The 18,964-nt window shown below is 40.0% G+C and overlaps 1 protein-coding gene across 3 annotated transcripts in view; it reads left to right on the top strand.

Moving 5' to 3' along the window:
- Positions 1 to 1,169: 1,169 nt before the first annotated feature.
- Positions 1,170 to 18,964, top strand: part of ATP9B (ATPase phospholipid transporting 9B (putative)) — a 158,286-nt gene continuing 140,491 nt past the window's right edge. Inside the window, exons 1-2 of one of the 3 annotated variants that reach the window (XM_048939056.1) lie at positions 1,170 to 1,351; positions 12,857 to 13,030. In XM_048939056.1, the coding sequence (XP_048795013.1) occupies positions 1,257 to 1,351; positions 12,857 to 13,030 (269 nt within the window). In that variant the 5' untranslated portion in view covers positions 1,170 to 1,256. Of the gene's footprint in view, positions 1,352 to 5,245; positions 5,387 to 12,856; positions 13,031 to 18,964 lie in introns of those variants that run through there. The other 2 variants (XM_048939057.1, XM_048939059.1) reach the window with 2 other exon arrangements.

The following is an 18,964-nucleotide window of genomic DNA, read 5'->3' on the forward strand; positions in this document are numbered from 1 at the left end:
TTAACCTTGAACATTTATCGTAGAAGTAGAAAGGCAGAACAAGTATGAAGGACTATAAAAGGTCCTACAGGGACAAGACATAGATAGGCTCTACACCCATGCAACCAATGCAGAATTGTTTCCCTCCCAGCTCGTTTTTATTTAAATCAAGAGTTCACAAGATCTATAAATCATAGGTTCTGGATCCCTGCCAATTTTTTAGTAAATTGTAGTAAAAAAAAGATGCAAAATAGAACTATAGCAAGGATGGCATGGAAAGTGTATTTCAGAATATATTTACATACTATCACAAATACACGGCACTGTGATATTAACTGGTTCTGTGCTTATTAGCCAACGAATTACTGAAACTTTTATCTCTTCGAAAAATAATACCTGCCTCAGATGCCTGACTAGAGAAGCACAGATCAACAGCCAGTTTGCTCATGACCTTGCAGGATTTATAAATAGGAGACATCATTTTTAAAATGTAGTCAGGTATGTTACGCACATCTAAACATCATGTGCTAAAGTCTCAATTTTACACTAAAAAATCCTCCAAGAAGAGATTTAAGAATTTTCTCTAAAAAAAACCAAACCAAACCAAAACACAAAACCACAAGACAGGGTTATATGACAAGCCCGAGGCAAACCACACAACGATGGATGCCACACAACCAAGGTGTCTAACCTAAGGAGCTTTTACTACTGCATGAAAACATGGATGCAACAACACAATTAGCTTGATGAAGAAGCTCAGGCTGTGGTATGAGAATATCTTGAATACTCGTGGCAAAATTAATTTGTTTCCCTTCTATTTTTGCAGGACGGTTCCATGCATGATGGCGCACTGCCCTTTGCTTCCCCCAGCAGCCCATTTCAGAGGTGTATAGGAAGGATTACATCCTACAGTAGGTCTGTGAACTCTTCCACGCCGCGTTTTTCCATTGGTGACTGATCTTTGTGAAACGCCACACGTTGGCTCGTTATCCGTGAGCCAACAGGCTCTCACTTCCACATGGAAACCTCATCTCACAACAACCAGCTCCGTTTAACGGCAGAGAACAGGAACTGTCAATCCACAACACCAGGCGGCCACACCCGCCTGCCCCGAACTCCAGGTTTCTCACACCGCCCCACCGAAGGCGCCCCGCCTCCTTCTTTAATGACGCCGCCCCGCCCCGCCGCCCGTTCCTCCTCCCGCCGTCAGCTGGTGTTGGCTGTGACGTCACAGGTGCCGGCCGCACGGTGGGGAGGCGCGGCGCGGCGCCCCCAAGATGGCGGACCAGATCCCTCTGCACCCGGTGCCGCGCAGCGCCCAGCGCAGAGCGGCCTATTACAGCAGCGCCTCCGCGGCGCAGAGGCACAACAGGTACGGGCGAGGGCGCCGTGGGAGTATCCCCACCCCGAGGCCTCACGCCTTCTGTCTTCGGGCCGGGCGCCCGGCCCCGCCGTGCAGCCCTTGGCGGCGGGTGGCGACCCCTCGTAGGGCGGTGCGAGGGCCGCGTGCTGTCGGCCGTCCCGCTCGGACCCCGGGCCGGGCGGTGAGAGCGGTTGGCTGTGGGGCCTCTGAGGAGGATGCGCTCTCGGCCGTGTCCCGCGGATGCGGCCTGGGCTGCCGGCAGCTGCTGTTCGTGGCCGGCAGGGTGCCCGCCTTAAAGGGCTGCTATGGGCGTCGTTAGTGAACGTGCTATGAGACAGCCGCCGTATCTTAGAGAGTAAAGCGTGAGCTTCCCGGAGCGTGAAAAATAACCTTAGGCTTCTAAAATTGTGAGAGGACTTAGAAGAAACTCGTTCGAAGTGTTTGCTCCCGAGTGAAGATGGAATGTTTCTTGCCTTCCTGCTTTCCTGAAGAACTCTAAGGAATGTGCCGTCATCGTTCAGGAGGAAACACTTTGCTCTGTAATTTCTGTGCGTCCTCTGGGCAGTGCTCCTGAAGTTGGGAATGGTTGCAGTTGGTTGGTTGAGGCTTTTTTCTCCTCTTCTTGATTCTCATGGGGTGCAGGACTGGAGGGAGCGGATTTGCTGGCTGTAGCAGATGGGCTTTCTAAGCACAGAATAGCTGCTGCTGCTGTTCGAAGTCAAATTAGTGAAATCAGTTCATTAGGAATAACAATAATAAAAAAATTGCTAGTATGGAGTGTCTAACAGAAGAAACAGTTTAAAATTATGCAGAGTAAGATAGATTTAAATAATATGGCCTTGATTTTTTAAACTTAAAAGATAAGCCTGCAAATGTTCACAGGAAGTCCTCTGATAGGACAGCCTGCTGCAGCTGTGTTCTCCTTTTCACTGATACCCAAATGTCTGACAATCTGTTGTAAGTCAGTTCTTTGCCCTGAGGAAGGGTGGTGTTATCATTATAATCCCTATTTCTCAGAGAATTGAGGCTGGAGGAAGTTCTACACGGGATCTGTAAGCTTTTTAATAGATGTTCCCCTTTGTAAGAAAAAAAGGAAGGGGGAGGATTATTGTTCTGGCAAAACCTTAGTCTAGACCATCAAAGGTATTGGATGGTTCTGTTACAGCTTAGGAGCATTGAAAAATACTATAGATGTACGACAAGTTTATATAGCTTGTAGGTACATAGGTTTTTTAGAGATATATTTTAACACAAGAATTATAGTTACGTATGCAAACTGTTTAAACTTGAGCAAATAAGCAGATTCAGTAAGCTGTAAGATCTGGCAAGGAAATATAGATTCATTATGGATATGCTTTGTCCCCTCTGTCTCATTTGATTAGCTTTACCTTCCAAAGATTGTAGATTGAATTCCCTAGTCGTCTTTCAGAGTTTCTCTTTTATAATCTGTGCGCTTTTGGAATGTAAGTGCATATGTATTTTAGCAGTCCTCTTCACAAATTATTATTTATAGTCTTCATTAGTTCCATCCAACCACTTGTACGGTTATAAAGCATTTTGACCATGTTTATTACTTCTGGTTCTTTATTTTGGTCATGGAGTCATAGCATGGCTTGGCTTGGAAGGGGCATTAGAGATTATCAAGTTCAAACCTCTGTGACATCATCAGGGTGGCCAGCCACCAAATGGGGCTCAGGGTCCTGTTCAACTTGGCCTTGAATGCTCCAGGAGTGGGACATCCATACCTTTGGGCAACTGTTCTAGCATCTCTCCAACCTCTGAGTAAAAAATTTCTTCCTAATATCTAATCTAAATCTCTCCTCTTTTACTTTAAAACCCTTCTACTTTGTCCTCTCACTAATAGAGACTACAGAAAGCTTCCTGCTTGTAAGCTCCCTTCATCTACTGGAAAGCCACAATGACATTTCCCCAGAGCCTTCTCTTTTCCAAGCTAAACAAGCCTGGCTCCATCAATCTTTTATCATGGAAGAGTTGCTCCAGGCTTTTGATCATTTTTGAGCCGACAGCTTCTTCCTGGACTAGGGACCTTAGGCTTGGATGCAGGACTCCAGATGGGGCCTCACCAGGGTAGAGTGGGGCAATCACCTCCATCTCTCTCCTGGCCACCCCTCTGTTGATGCAGCTTAGGATACTTTTGGCCTCCTGGGCTGCAAAAGTGTGCTGCTGGCTCATGTCTGGCTTTTTATCCATCAAGAACCCAAAGAACTTCTCTGCAGTTCTTCTCTTAGTGAGGTTTTTTTCTCCCTGTGTGTTCTTACATCTGGGATTACCTTAACTCAAGTGCTACACTTAGCTCTTGATATCATGAAACCTCAGCAGATTCTCTTGTGCCCGCTTCTCAAGCCTCTCCAGGTACCTCTGGATGGCATCCCTTCCTTCTGCTGTATCAGCTGCACCATTCAGCTTGTTGTCATCAGTAAACTTTCTGAGAGCATTCTTGGTCCCATAGTATATGTTGTTGATAAAGATGTTAAGGAGCACCAGTCCCCTGACAGGCACCACTCATGACCAGCCTGCACCTAAACATCAAGCCATTGATGGCCATCCTCTGGCGACATCCATTCTAACAGTTCTTTAATCTACCAAATAGTTCAGCCTTCAAATTCACATCTCTCCAAGTTAGGGAGAAGAATGTGGTTTGGGACTGTGTCAGAGGCCTTGTATGAGTGCAGGTAGATGACATCAATTGCCCTTGGCCACTGATGCTGTCACTCCATCTTAGAAGGCCACCAAATTGGTCAGATATGATCTGCCCTTGTTGAAGCTGTGCTGGCTGTCTCTCCAAATCACATCGTCATCTCAGGTATGCCTTGATACTCTTTCAGGAGTATCTGCTTCTTGATCTTTCCAGGCACAGCAACAGGCTTACTGGCCTGTAGTTCCCTAAGTCTTCCTTTCTCCTTTTTCTTTAATGTGGGAGTCACTGGGGCCTTTGCTTGGCAGCCACGATTCTTTGAATGTGAGGGAGAACTGCTTTGCAACCACATCAGTCATTTCCTGGAATGGATATGTTTCTGGCCACATAGACTTGTATGCATCCAGCCTCACAAAGTAGTTTTGGACTGGCTCCACTTTTACACTGGGAGGGATTTTGCTCACCAAACCCTGCTCAGATGTACAGGGGCACACAAGGTGTGGGAAGCCTGTCTGACAGTGAAGTCTGAAGCAAAGAACTCGTTAAGTACTTCAGCCTTCTCCATGTCTGAAGTGTCCAGTTCTCTCCTCTTATTTAGTGCTGCTACAACTTGTAATTCTTGTGACGTGAAGTTACGATTGATCTATGACTCCTAAGCTTTTAGGAATGCTTCATCCTGCTTTTCTAACCTTTCTCTGCAGCACAGACTTCTAAGGGGACTTGCATTCCTGTGTAAGCTGCAGGAAAGCTCCTGGTTTCACAAATGCATGTATGAGTATTGAAGTGTGTATACATACAGTTTTAGTTTGAAGGAGCATAATTCATACTTCAGAAGATATCTAGAGGTGGGCGCTAATTAAAATATATTTTTTTAATCTCAAACCAGGTTTCTGTGCTCTCAACAGACTTGTCATATTTTTTTTTTCAGTGAAGAACTTACAGTTCTTACATTGCATCTTTTGCAAGTCTTATGCACAGGTCCTTACCTTTTGCTCAGTAATGCTATTTTAACTCAAGCTGATTTCCCTGCTACTGGCAACTTCAGTTAATGCAACTCAGCAGTTGCTTACCTGTAGTGGCCTCAAAGCTAATTTGTGGAGTGACTTATTTTGCTTAAGCTGAGCAGTGTGTAGGAGTCTGCTATCGTTACTGCTGTTAGTTCTGCAGGAAGGGAGAAATTCTTTCTCATCCAGTGTGTCTCTACAGTGTTTGTGTACTTGAGAGTACTTTTGCTGACCATTAGCCTGTATTTTAAAGCTGGAATGTGTTCTTTCCCACACACCCAAGGAGCTGTGGTGCTATGCACCTGAGATCGCCTGCTTTTATATAGAATTGAACAGAAAACTGGCTGTGTGCTACTGTTAGAAACTAGGAAAATCTATTTTGAGGTAAGCACTTGTCTATATTCTAATAATTAACAATCTTGTTATATATACTGTAATAGTTGTAGAATGCATGGAGGAAAAAAAAGCTACTGTTTTCTGACTGTTTTGACACTTTGGCTTTCAGCACAAAGGATCTGAGACAGTTGCTGTGGGTTCTTTGTTTGTCTTTGGTTTGCTTTTGTTTTGTTTTACACCATATGGGAAAAAGAGGACTGGAATGCTCCTGGGATCACTTTGAATATGCAGTGAGACTAACACTCTTTTCTTATAGTCAGAAGCCCAAGAGTAAGCAACTGCTGAGCACAGAAAGTTAACTGTGCTCTGTGTTGTCCATCTACCTTATATGTGGATGTAAAACAAGAAGCTGGGTGGAATTTTGAAGCTGATAAGGGACTGAGTTAAACAGTGCTCAGCCCTCATTTATCTGTAAGCAAATTATCTAGTTCATTAAGGTGTCCTGTGCTTGTTGCTGTCAGAGTATGTTGTGTTTGGCCTAGTGGTGCTACAGTGCAAAGTGTTGAGACAGCTGAGCTGCTGCCAGAGTATCAGGTCTTACCAGCTGTGTCCAGTAGTACATAAATACAGTTACACTCCAAGTATTCAGAGGTATGCCTACACTGTCACAAAAAACCCTTCATTCTGAGGAAGAAATCTTCCATTATGTGTAATATGGATCATGACAGTGTACTTATGAATGGCCACGTATCAAGAGGCTGCAGTAAAGCAAGTAGTGGAAAAATCAACTGCTGTTGCCTCTCTGTAGTTTGCCTTCTGATAGAGGACTCAGGTTTTAGGAAATTGTTGCTTTTTGGTGACCATTTTTGTTTGTGTGACAGATCTGGTAACTACATGAATTTCAGATTAGTGTAACCTGAGGTTCATCTGTATGTCCCAGAAATATTGTAAACTGTTAACGACCAGAAGTATTTGCATTACTGGATTGAATGATGCTCTGCTTTCTGTAGACTTGATTCATAGGGTAATATTACCTGTTGGGAGTGATAACTGTAAGATTTAGGATAGGTTTGTTTTAGTGACACAGGTAACAAGTAGAGCTGCTTACAGTATCAATTGTGAAGTATTTTTACATACAGTGACATTTTTCTTGATTTCATACCTGGGAAATTGTACTTCATCTGCAATAGTATGTTTTGATGACATAGCAATTTAAGTAATTTTTATAAGAAGTTGCAGTTCTTTGACTCAACATTGCTTAGAATCATGTTTGGAAAATACTTTTTGTTTTGTTGATGCTAGCGATATACTTTGCACACACAGACAAATAAATGTAAATGTATAAGATGTATATTTAAGGTTGTTTGTATTTAAGCTGTGTTTTGACCCAATATTTGCCTGCCTTCCTGATTTTTGTCTGTAGCATCCAAATATGGTGATTTGCGTTCCTTGGACAGGCACTTGGATTGCTTGGAATGGGGAGAAAAAACAATTGATCAAGCTGCAGTGTCAATAGCAATCCCCAGTGACAGTGATAAAATGGCCCCGTTGTTGTGATCAATGATGTACCTTACTAATTAAAAATAGGGTTCTAGCAAATGCAGATGTTTCCTCAGGTCCTGCTGTTTATTTTGTTATTGGTCATAGCTATTTGTTAAGTAGATATTCACTCATCCTGTCCTGGCTTGAAAAAAGATGTTGATTCTGGTGGGGCATGTGTAGTGCTTTCTAAGGTGAGGAAAGGGGAGCAAGGAATGGTTTGGGCTTTGTTTTTTTAAATGACAGCTTCCTTATGCAGGTCTCTTGAATTTGCTTCTGTCATCTCTGGCAAGGAGGTGTAGGCATGGGGAAAGGGAAGGCAAATGGCATTCAGAGCTTTTGCTTTGCTATGGCACCTGCAGTTCTAGTCTGCTGTCATTTAAGTCATCCTTGAAAGGCTGCCTATGGAAGGTAGTAACTTGCAGTCTGCATTTAGACCTTTCTCTCAACAAAGTTTTTCTTTATTTCTGCGTGTCAGAAGTGATTAGTGTATGGTTTGTTGTGTTTTCACTGTAGTGATTGATCAAAAATGCTCCCCTACAGTTTTCCAGAAACTGCATTGCTCATAAAAGGCTGGGCATTCAGCTTATTACAGTGACCATTAGTCATTTCACTTGATAAACTCACTAACGAACTTCCTTACGTACAGTAGAAGTACTTTTTTCCTATTTTGTTGTCCACTTGACAAATGTGCACCATAATGGGAGCGCTGTAATAGGTTTTTAATGATTGTGTTACGTAAGGACACGAAAACAAAGTTATGTGTGGAAATTGAATACAGATATTTGGTATACAGATCTTCAGCTTCCCCCAGAAGTGTCCAAAAGTGTATTTTGTTGTTTTTACTATTGATCTACTGTGGTTATGGCTCCTTCCATATGGAGTTGTCTCACAGGCCTGTCCCTGATGATGTGTATGAATTGTAACAGGATTGCTTTCTCTGTGTGTTTGTTATTAGGCCAGGATTCAGAGATTTGGGAAGTAAGACTGGGTAAGGGTACACTTGCAAAAGAGATACAGCTACAGCTTAATAAAAACAAACAAACATTGACAAGCTCTGGTCAATTTTGTATATTTCTGGAAAAAAAAGAAGTATTTTTGTGGTTTTGCAGGAAGAGGTTCAAGGAAACTCTTCAGATCTCATGTATTTACCTGTACAAGGCTTCACTTCTGTCATAGTCTATGAAGAACATAACTCTGTAATGCAACCAGACTTCTTGTTGAAGTCATCATAGTGATGTTTGAAATTAAATGGAAACAGTAACTTCCAGTCTTTAGAAATGTTGAAGAATATTTGGGAAAAAAAAATTGTAATTGGATTTTTCTCGTGTAGCTTGTAGCAAAGAAAATATTTTCTGAAGATACTGAATGTTTGAATGAGGAACTGTTGCAGAGCAGCTATATAAAAATGTATGATTGGTCAAGCTAAATGTATGTTTAATGTAATCTTTCTTGCTGCTGTGGAATGTTTAAGTCTTTTTATGTCATGGAACAGGATCTGAGCAGCTGGATCAGTGCAGAACGCAGCATACAGTAGCTGCTGCTTTGTTGGTTTGTCCTCTAAACTATTCTTGCTCTTCGTCTGAATCGAGTCTGCCTTTTTCTCTATTTTTCTCTTCCTCCACCTGCTCAGTTTGCTTATCCTTATCCTCAGACTTGAGAGGTGTTTGTGTGGGTTAGACTGTGGAGGAATGAATAAGGATAGGGGAGGATAGAGCTGGGACAGGTCAGGTGATGCTTCTCTCTCCTATCTTTGTACTGGCCATGAGCAGAAGCAAAGCAAAATGATGACTTGGGATGTTGTTTTCACAGCAGATATTGATATCAAAGCCTGTTTAAAAGCGCTTATTGTGTATGATTCCCTTTCACTTAAGTCTGTTAAATCTTATTCCTAAAAATAGCTGGATTTTGTTGAAAGTTGTTCAGTGTTAGTGTTCCTTTTTGCATAGGAAGCCATATTTTTATCAGACAGTTCTTTTCATACGTGATTTGTAGCAGCCATGCTGAGAGTTTTGATGTCTTTGCTCTGGCTTCTTTATTCACATTGCTTCCAGTGTTTCCTTATCTTAATAAAAGTTTGTAGCATTGCACTTAGTTGATTTGTCATTCAAGGCAAATCCACAGTTCCAGCAATTAAGTGGAAAAATACTAGGTAACAAAGACAAAAAGATTTTTGTCCTCTTCCTAGTTAGGAACAATACATTATTCATTGTCCTATTGTTTTTAAATACTGAAGCATAATTTTCTAGCACAATACCAAAATTACTTTTGAAACAGAATAAATTGCTTGTCAGTTCAAAGGCTATATTTTGAAGTCAGATGCTTATGCTCATTATCTTCACTGCTTGGTGAAGCTCCATATTTAAAAGTGCAAACTAGATACTAATTGTGAAAAAATAATTGTTTATAATGGCAAAAAAAAAAATCAAAACCCACCAAACACATGAGCGATTACAGTTAGAACATTGGTGCGTTCTACAAATATCACTACATTTGCAAGAGTAGCATTAAATATGAAGCAGATCTTTGAATCTGTTTCTCTTAATTGCCTTGCATTAATGTGCTCCGTCAGGAGAGGCTTCAGCCATGTTTGCCTTGTTACCTCTGCATATAAAGCAAATGATCTTTTGAATCAGTCACTGTTCAAGTTATGTGAGTCAGAGGGGTCTGTTGCTGCGTGCTCCAGTGTGGCTGGCAAGTTGTGGTTTCACTGGGTGGTGGCACACCATTAATTGCTATGAGGTCTAAAAGCAAGATACAATGCAGTGCAAGGCTTTGTATTGGGAGTAACTGCGATAATGTAATTAGCAAACCTAACCAGGGGAGAATATAAAAGCATTGAATGTGAACCTGTTTAAACGCAGGCTTTACTTACTGGAATTCAGCATAAAGTAATAAAGTGTTTTAAGCAGTAACTTTTATTGTCAAGTGTGTAAATTTGAGTATTTAAAATCAGTTTAGTGCGAAAGTAATCCGTACAATCTTGTGTAATACGCCTTGTGACCTGTAAATAACTGCCTTTTGTATTAGGTTCCTTTTTTCTTAATCACTGTTTAGAATAGCAAGAATGGAAAAAGTGTTGCCAGATGGCCATATTAAGAAAAATACCAGATGCATCCTTTTGCAAATGACATTGTTTGCAAAGTACACTTGTGAGGCTTCTGCCGTGCTTTAACCTCCACTTGCCTATTTTTGAAGGGGTTCCTGTTAGTAATAGTTCTGAAAGTATTTTCTGTGGCTTTTGGTTTCCCAGAACTACTTTCGTTTTTTTCTGCTGTGTTGTTGCTCTCTGACAATTTGAAAAAGATGATTTTCTTTATTATTTATTTTTTTTTTTTTTGGAAGAAGAAAGATCTACAAAGCCTGTTTGTAGATAGTGGATGATGTCTTTTCAATAGAAATTGTGTACTAGAACTCACCCTTCCCCCTCATTTTATGCCTTCCAAAAAGATTTATAATGGAATAGTGGTTTTAATACAGACTATGCATATGTGCATTGCTGGAAAACTAGAGGACAAGTAACGCTTTCAGATTTTATGTATTAAATATACAGTAGATAGAGGAAAAACAGACCTAGTGATGGTGCTTTCTCATGCCTGGTGTTTGTATAAAATCTTGGGTTTGTTCAAGATTTTGACAGGTGTAACCTGAATGCTGCTTAGCATGCTGTGCTACAGAACTGCAGAATATGCTGAGTATGTAGGGACCTACAAGGACCATCGGGTCCAACTGCAGGCTCCACACAGGGCCACCCTAAATTCAAACCCTTTGGGAGCGTTCTGTGCATCCCGTTCTGTGCTGCCCTGTGCTGCAGACCCTTTCCCTGTGGGCTGCCGTCCCCTGGCGCAGCTCCACACCGTTCCCTCGGGCCCTGGCGCTGTGGCACAGAGCAGAGCTCAGCGCTGCCCATCCGCTCGCTGTGAGGAGCCGCAGCCGCCATCAGGGCTCCCATCAGCGCTGAGCACACCCGGACACCTCAGCCGCTCCGCGCACAGCTTTCCCTGCAGACAAACCCTTCCCCATCTTTGTAGCCCTCCTTTAGATGCTCAGTAATACCTTTGTGCCCTTACACCACCTTCCTTCTTTCTTTCCTATCAGATTAGTTTAGTATTGCTCAGTTCGTGGACTTTCTCTGCCCGTGTTGAAAATTTTACTTCAGTTTGAAACAAAGTTCTTGTTCAGTCAAAGCTGTGTACTGAATGTACCAGCTCACCCACCAGATGAGAAGGTGGAGTGCATTTCTGCACTGAGAGAGCTTTTTATTTTTAATATTATCCATAGCCATATAAATTCATGTACACTACAGACATTCCCAAGCACTGGGATTCAGTACTTGCATACTGTTGACGTATGTCCTGGTGTGAACTTGAGCTGTTCCAGCCCTTGCTCTTCCTGGGCCGTCCCCAGGCAGAGCTTAGAGGTTGGGGTTGGTTCATGCCAGACAGCTTGCAGGCAGGTTTCTGCTTCTTTAGAGGTCAAATACTTGGGAGCTTCCCTTCAGTTTGTGGATGTGGATATTGCCTTCATGTGCACTCAGATTAGAGCTTGCACAATGCTTTTTATATGTACAAATGTACCAACAACTGGATTTTTTTAATCACTGCTTCTGTTAAAAAAAAAAAAAAAAAAATAGTTTTTTAGGTTGCTGAGGGGAAAATGAATGGTCCTAGGATGCATATTGTAAGAGATATAGTACAGCTTTCATCAAAAACAATCCAATAATTTTTAAGCTTTGCATCTGTCAAATGCTTTTTTCTGACTCAGCCCTTATTTTATTTTTTAACTTTCTGAGCTCTAGGAATTATGCTTTACTGTTCCCAATGCAAAAATAAATCCAAGGGAGAAATTGCAGATTACATGAAGAATAAAGATGTGTCTGTTTGAGAATTGAAAAAATAAAATGTGCATTGCACATACATTGCACAGTACCCTTTTATTCTAGTCACATATGTTTTCATCACCTGTTTGTATTTAATGACTGCTTAACTACCATTCTCAGTAGGATTAATATTTTTATGTATGTAATTTTTTTGCATGTTGATTGGATTTGATACTTTTGTTCTTTAAGCATTCTTGCAGTCAGCCTTTCTGACCACTTTGTTTGTAGGGGCTGATCTCTGTATGATTTTATTTACATCCATCAGCTATTTTGTTATTGCATGCAAGTAGATTATGTAGATTTTCTTCCATCTAATATCCTAGTAGTCCTTTGAATGGCCTATAACAGGGAACCTGAGTAGTAGTGCTGTTCTTTCATATTTTTATACCACTGAGTCAACAGAAATTGAAGAATTGACTCAATTTACATGCACTTTAGAGAATTTCCTTATCAAACATTCAGGTGTTTTATCTTGGCTTAATAGGCATTCCACAAGTGCAAAACAGGGAGAAGAGTTTCTGAAGAGGAAAGGACCATTACTAGCCTAGTGTTGTTTTCATAGGTCCGCAGTCAAATCGGTTTTGATTTGCTGAATATTCCTGTCAAGAATTACAAAAGTGACTAATGTTTTATTAACTAAGGCTGGTAGACTGATGAGTGGTACAGATCTGATACAGATTCAGGCTTGGAGGTCTGCCTTGGCAGAAATAGTCATAGGTATATCAGGACAGCAAGTTGGAAAAAGCTCAGTGGAAATGCAAAGTTTGTGCTTCTGTGAAAGCTCACTAAATTATTATTATTTTTTAACAAAATCTTGCAAATAATCCTTTAAAAAGTAAGAAGCTGCAGTTCTATACTTAGAAATTCAATAGCCAACAAGAATTGATATCAAAGTGCTTGGACAATTGCAGATGTCCTTGCTGTGTTACTCTGTATAATGCAAATGCTGATGTCAGGGCAAATACATTCGATGTTTAAGTTGAAAATCTCTCTCTAATGTAATTCCATATAGCAACAATTACCTTTTAGTACTTTGAGATTCCTGGTAATAAAAAATGTTGTGTGATTATTTATTTAGTGTTTTTATTTCATGTTTACAGATATCAAGTAGAAGATGAGTCCTCTCATTTGGATGAAATGCCACTAATGATGTCAGAAGAAGGCTTTGAAAACGATGAGAGCGATTACCACACCCTCCCAAGAGCCAGAATCTCTCAGAGAAAGAGAGGCTTGGAATGGTTTATCTGTGGTGGCTGGAAGTTCCTTTGCACTAGGTTTGTTTCGTACTAGAAGTTTTTATTTAACTATTCAGTGATTTAAGTAAGTGCTGATTGCATCCCTGTACTCTACACGTATCGCAGAAAACATTGTAATTTGCTTGTTGTGCACCTGTTAACTATTTTGCCTGTGTTTTCTCTACTAGGATATTTATTAACAGTTGATAAAAGTTCTGTGTGACTGCTGCTGTTTATTTCTCCTATGTGCTTTGCTGACTTTCAACTGAAATGAGCTGAAAAGAGGCTTTTAAGAGATCAGATACTGAAACTGTAATAGTCCAGGTCCGTAATATACAAGCATGGCTGTCAGTTGTACTCAAAACCACACAGAGTAAAAGATGTTGGTAGAAAAAAATGTAGATTTTATTATATTGCTGAAAAGAGAAAGGTCATTAACTAATGATTAGTTAAAATTTCGGCTTTAACAGTTAAGGAAGGCGTGTAGCAGTTGGCCTTAGAGTGAATTGCAGCTGGAGTTAGCTCTTGTGATTTGCTTATTTATAAACTTTGTGCTGAAATCCAGTGTACATAGTTACATTGAAACAGCAACTTCCTAACTGAATTGCTAGAAAGTTTCCAATTACTGCAGAGTGGTTAAAAATAACCTTTTCATCTTTAATGATGAAATCTGAATATTATGTAAAAAACACTGGAACGAGTGATGTATTTTCAGCTAAGTGATGAAATTTTCTGTTAGCAGGTGATTTTAGAATTTATTTAGACAGGCATCTTCATACGTAGTTTTCTTGGCACTTAATAAATTGCAAGAGACCTTACAATGTTGTTCTACCCAACCGAATGAGAGCTGTTTTTGTGCATTTTTAGTTATGAAGTAACTTTTTTATGCTGCTTTGTTTATAGAAAAAGCCGATGGTTTTTATTTATTCTTTCTGTAATGTCTTAACAGAAAAAAAATGTATTTGTTACGGGGATCAAGTGTTAGAAAGTAGCAGGAAGGAATTAGGGAAGCAGAGATAGCAGAATGAGAGTTAATATATGTCATTTATTTTTAGAACTGGTGTTTTTTAGTGTTTGAAAGCACTTTGAGAGACTTTAATTTCTTGGGGACATATCTAAAAATGGAAGTACATTTCAAAAAGAAGTTGAGATCTTTGGGTATTAGTTACTGTGATGGACAGTTTGTGTAGCTCTAATGTCTGGAATGAGCAGTCCTTGTGCGTCCTATGGACTTCAGTCTGACTTCAAATTAACTGTTCTGAGTGTAGTTATTCCAGTTGTAATTGCCATGCATTTTAGCCTTTGTTTTTCTAAAGAAACGAGGCATACTGTGCTTCTCATTCGCAGTCTTCATACATCTATTGAATTTTCTGATGATGTGAGGATAACCGGACTGAAGGATGGAGGAAGTTTCAGTTGTGCCCCTGTAAATTTCATGAAAATAGGTATAACAGTAAAGAGAGCACCTTAGAGCTGCCCTGGCAGAGGTACTGGAGCATCCGCTGTGTGTGAAGAAGGGCTGTTAACTGCAGGATGGATTTGTTGGAACTCATAAAAATCAGCGGAATTTCATAAAGACTCGCTGATGAAGAGAATTGTAAAAATCTCAGTTTTATTTTAGAACTTCATAGTTACATCTCAGCTTTAAGCAGAGATCAAAAAAGACGCTTGGATTTTTGAGAAGGAAAAAAGCAGGGAAAAGGCGTTGTGGATAAATTATTTTGCTACACTCTATCACTTCTCTGTGCAGTCAGTGGGTTGTGGATGAGGTATGTGTGTATGTCAGCTCAGAATACTGAAAATTTCTGTGTTTTGTAGAAAAATGAGCTTCTCACATGAAATGGATCTGGGTTTCAACTTGCTTGCCTCTACTCGGGGTGTTCCATGTAGCCTTCTGTCTTACAAACTTCCTTCAGCTTGTCTGCTGTTGGACCAGAGATGCTCTTTCTATAGACATTGAATACCTGGGTTAGGAGCTGGGATGCCTGTGGAGCTTCACGTGCTGGGGTCTCAGAGCATGGTGGCTGTGGTGTGGGTCTGTCGGTGTGGAACTCGGTGTCAGCTTGAGGCCCGAAGTGAGGCCTGTCCCTGTTGGTGAGTGGAAGAACGTTTCATCCTCTTTCCCCCCAGCCTTCACAGAAGGAATATCACTGCTGTCTGTGTTCTGCTGTTCTCTCCGCTGTGGCTCAGTGCAACGGGAAAGAGTTGCACTGTGGGAAGTCTGGGTTGGAAAGTCTTCTCTGAAAGAGTGGGCATTGGAATAGGTTGCCCAGAGAAGTAGTTAGAGTCACTGTCCCTAGAGGCGTTCCAGAAACATGCAGATGTAGTACTTAGTAACATAGTCTTGTGGATGCTGATTTGGGTTGGTGGTTGGACATCTCAGAGGTCTTTTCCAACAGTAATGATGTTATGATTCTACACTGTATCCATATTGTATTGATGAGGTAGTTGTAAGAAAATTCTCTCCTAAGCAAGAGGCCCTGAAGGAGTTTGTCTTTTGCCTTACTGATTAACTCAACTGAATTTTGATAGATGATGCAGATGATGGAGTCCATTTAGTCTTGAATTGTACACAGAGACATTTAATCACATTGGAATTTTCTGTAACCGAATGTGATGGGAGCTGCATTTATTTTTCATTAAAAATAAATACTATTGAAGAACAACTGAATCGGAGCCTAGAATTTCAGTAGGAAATTTAGCAGGCAGAGGATACTCCCACAAGATAGATGCAGAGATCTGTCTAGTTGAGAACATTTGCTGGGAGGAGGTTCCCATGATATCTTAGTGAAATCTTATCTACTGGTCCAATCAAACTATATAAAAACCTCATCTTAGGTGAGCACTTCTGGGTGTGTGAATATCCTTTGTGGTCTTGAGGAGATTTCTTCTGGGCTGAAAGCACCTTAGGGGTTGGTCATTGGTGCACTCAGTGTTAACATTACTCATATTAAACTTCATGCATATTTATTGGGACCTGCTGAATACTAGAATTTTGGCTTGCCTGTCCTTTAAATTTCCTAGGACTACTGGAAGGGCTGTATAGAAAACATGGAAACTACTGACTGTATTGCTGTGTATGTAGTCATTATACTGTGTAAAAGTAGCGTGTAAGCTATCAGTTTGGGTGTCCATACAGTTAGAACTGAGAGGATTGTGATGTGTCTTCTGCAAAGCACTGAAACGTGCTTGCTTGCATAAGGTGCATTCTAAGTAATATCTGATGAAATACCAGATTGATTCAGCACAGCTGTCTGAAACTTGCTCAGTTCAACAGAATTTAAAACTTAACCCCTGTATCTGGGGAAATTAATCTCATACCTGAGACCAGGTGAAGTTTGAATTTCAGTTTCCACATTCAGAACTTTGTTTTGTACCTTAAATTATATTGTAAATTTTTCAAAGCTATGTTAGAAAGAAGACCAAATAGCACGCATTTGTCTGGAGCTTGGCAAACAAACCCACTAATTTTTTTTTTTTGTCTTGCATTATTGGGATGCTGTTCATTTTTTAGGAGTGGAAACTCTTAATTTTACAGCGTAACAATTTTATATTCCGTAGATTTACTTATTAAAAAACCATCTGATGGTTATTGCTTAATTGAGAAAGTTTCACCTTCTTGGCAGGAGCAAATATGGCAGGTTTGTCAAAGTTGAGTGTTCATTAAAATTGATTTTGTAAACATCCTTTATTCAGCTTCTAGCTTCTGTGCAGACAATAGGCTGTTGTTGGCCAGAACTGAATACTGTGGATTTTATTTGCAAATCTGTGTCTTTCGAAGTTTTTACAATTGAGAAGGAGGAAAAAAATCAGCAATCACAACACCTCACCAAATATAAGTACATCAAATGTTGCCACTGATTTTGAGCAAATTGAAGGCAACTGATATAAATTCAGAAACTGTGTATTTCTTGCTTTCATAGCATAGGTAAAAGAAAACTTTGTGATATATAGCAGTGGTTTTGTGGCTGTAATCATTTCCCCTTTAACTTACGAATTCTCTTCAAGCATGTGAAATTATAATGCACGTAGATCAATACTCTGGAGTTCTTTGGGCTGGATTGATTTCTTTCTCATGAGATTTACATTCCACTTGTTATCAAAAAACACTTTGTCCCTATGAAAATGGTGCCATTGAATGGCATTTCCATATGAAGTGAAGGGGATATCAAATGCTCGGATTAATTTGGGCTCTAAGATGGCCTGTACACTTTCAATTAATCTGCGACGCATTTGTTATGCAGAAGCATGGGAAAATGCTGATCTTTAAAGAGTGACATGACCACTGTGTTGCTTTTGGCCCGATTACTGAAGCTACCTGTTGAGTACAATAATTACAGTATGTTTTCTTTGCAGAACTAGTTTCTGCTACTTAAAACCTAATAAGGAAAAGCTGACCCTTGCAGACAATGTAGAGCTTTTATATTATCTTTCCATTATGATGAAAATGCTGTTTTGTGAAAGATGCTGGCAGTTAAGCTTGTAGGATAAAAGTAATTAAAAAGGGGAAAAAGAAGTCCTTATTATTGGAACTACAGAGTCAGTTGAGACTCGCTTTAGCTTTTGACTTGGTGGGATGCTCTGTATTTACAACAAGTTAAGGGTTCTTATTTAACAATTACTGCATGTTTTTGAGGATAGCATCAGTAATGTATGAGACAGCTGTGGTAATTCCTTCAAATAAAAAAAAAAGCCATATAGCACTTTAGAGTTTGTATTTATTAGTACACCTGTTCATACATACAACATGATATTGATGGAGACATCACATCTTACAGCTACTGTTTTTTAAAGAAAAAGCCTTCAATGCATTTTTTGAATTTCCTAGACAAATGCATTTGAAATAAATGTTTAAATCAATAAAGATGTGTTACTCTTTTATTATAATCACTGAGTCCATGGGGTAAGGTGTTTTCATTAAAGATTTCAGGAAAATCTGAAGCATCTTGGTGGTGCTCTACCTTGCATTGATTTTATGGTTTTTGAAGTTCAGAGAATGTTACTCCAATTCGTCTCCTGATGTTTCTTTCACAGAAGGTGGAACAAAAAATCCCACTAAAGGGTCAATTTTCTTGCACAAGAATCGTTTCCATATTATAGAATATTAGAGAACAGATTAAGTGTGTGTTGGGTTTTGATAGATAATTTGGGTTTCAAAAATACCAATTAGACTTCATTGTTCCTTAAAGTTTGGATTAATGTAAATCAGTTTGGATTTGAGGCCAACATCCTTCTCTCAATCTCCCTGTGATATAGCAATGATTACTGACGAGACTGTAAATTAGAAATACCAGATGATTTTGACTCTTAAGTTAGTAAAACTCATCTGAACCATTACAGTATTGATCTGGGCATGAGTCAGTTTCATCCAAGATTTTCTTGTGTGTGGATTTTGACATTGTTAGCTTTGTGCCAGGCCTTTCTTTGAAAGGTGTCACAGTTGTTTTTCATTCTTTTGTCTGTACTTTTTGGCATCTGCTGCCTAATGTGGAAATTCTACAAAAGGCATTACATTTAATGAAATGTTTGGGCTTTTTACAGTTCAGATCCAAAGGCTGATTTAAAAAATACAAGACTTCAAAAGCTGTCAGTAGATTTGTCTTGAGGCTTGTAGGCAGGCAGACGGGCATCATGCTTTTGTTTGCTTTCTTTGAGAAAATCATCTTTTGCTGCAAGTCTGTATCAGCTGTACAGTTGAGTGATAAACTTTGTGTTTGCATCCTCCTCTCCATCCCCTGCCCTGAAAACTAACGAGTATAAAGCTTTAATAGCAGAGCAGTTTTACCAAGTTTAGATCTGAGATGTTCTGTCTTTTGGTTGGTTCACTTTATGCTACAAGTGTAGATGCAGCCTGAGTCCTTGCAGCTGTGCTCACAGTTCTAATGAGGGATGAATGTGTCTGAAAACAGATCCTCTTTCTGTTCCCTATGAGTTTACAAGTGGATCAGTTTGGTCTGAATTTACCCACACAGT

This window comes from Lagopus muta, chromosome 3 (genome assembly GCF_023343835.1).
Source record: "Lagopus muta isolate bLagMut1 chromosome 3, bLagMut1 primary, whole genome shotgun sequence".
Lineage (NCBI taxonomy): Eukaryota > Metazoa > Chordata > Aves > Galliformes > Phasianidae > Lagopus > Lagopus muta.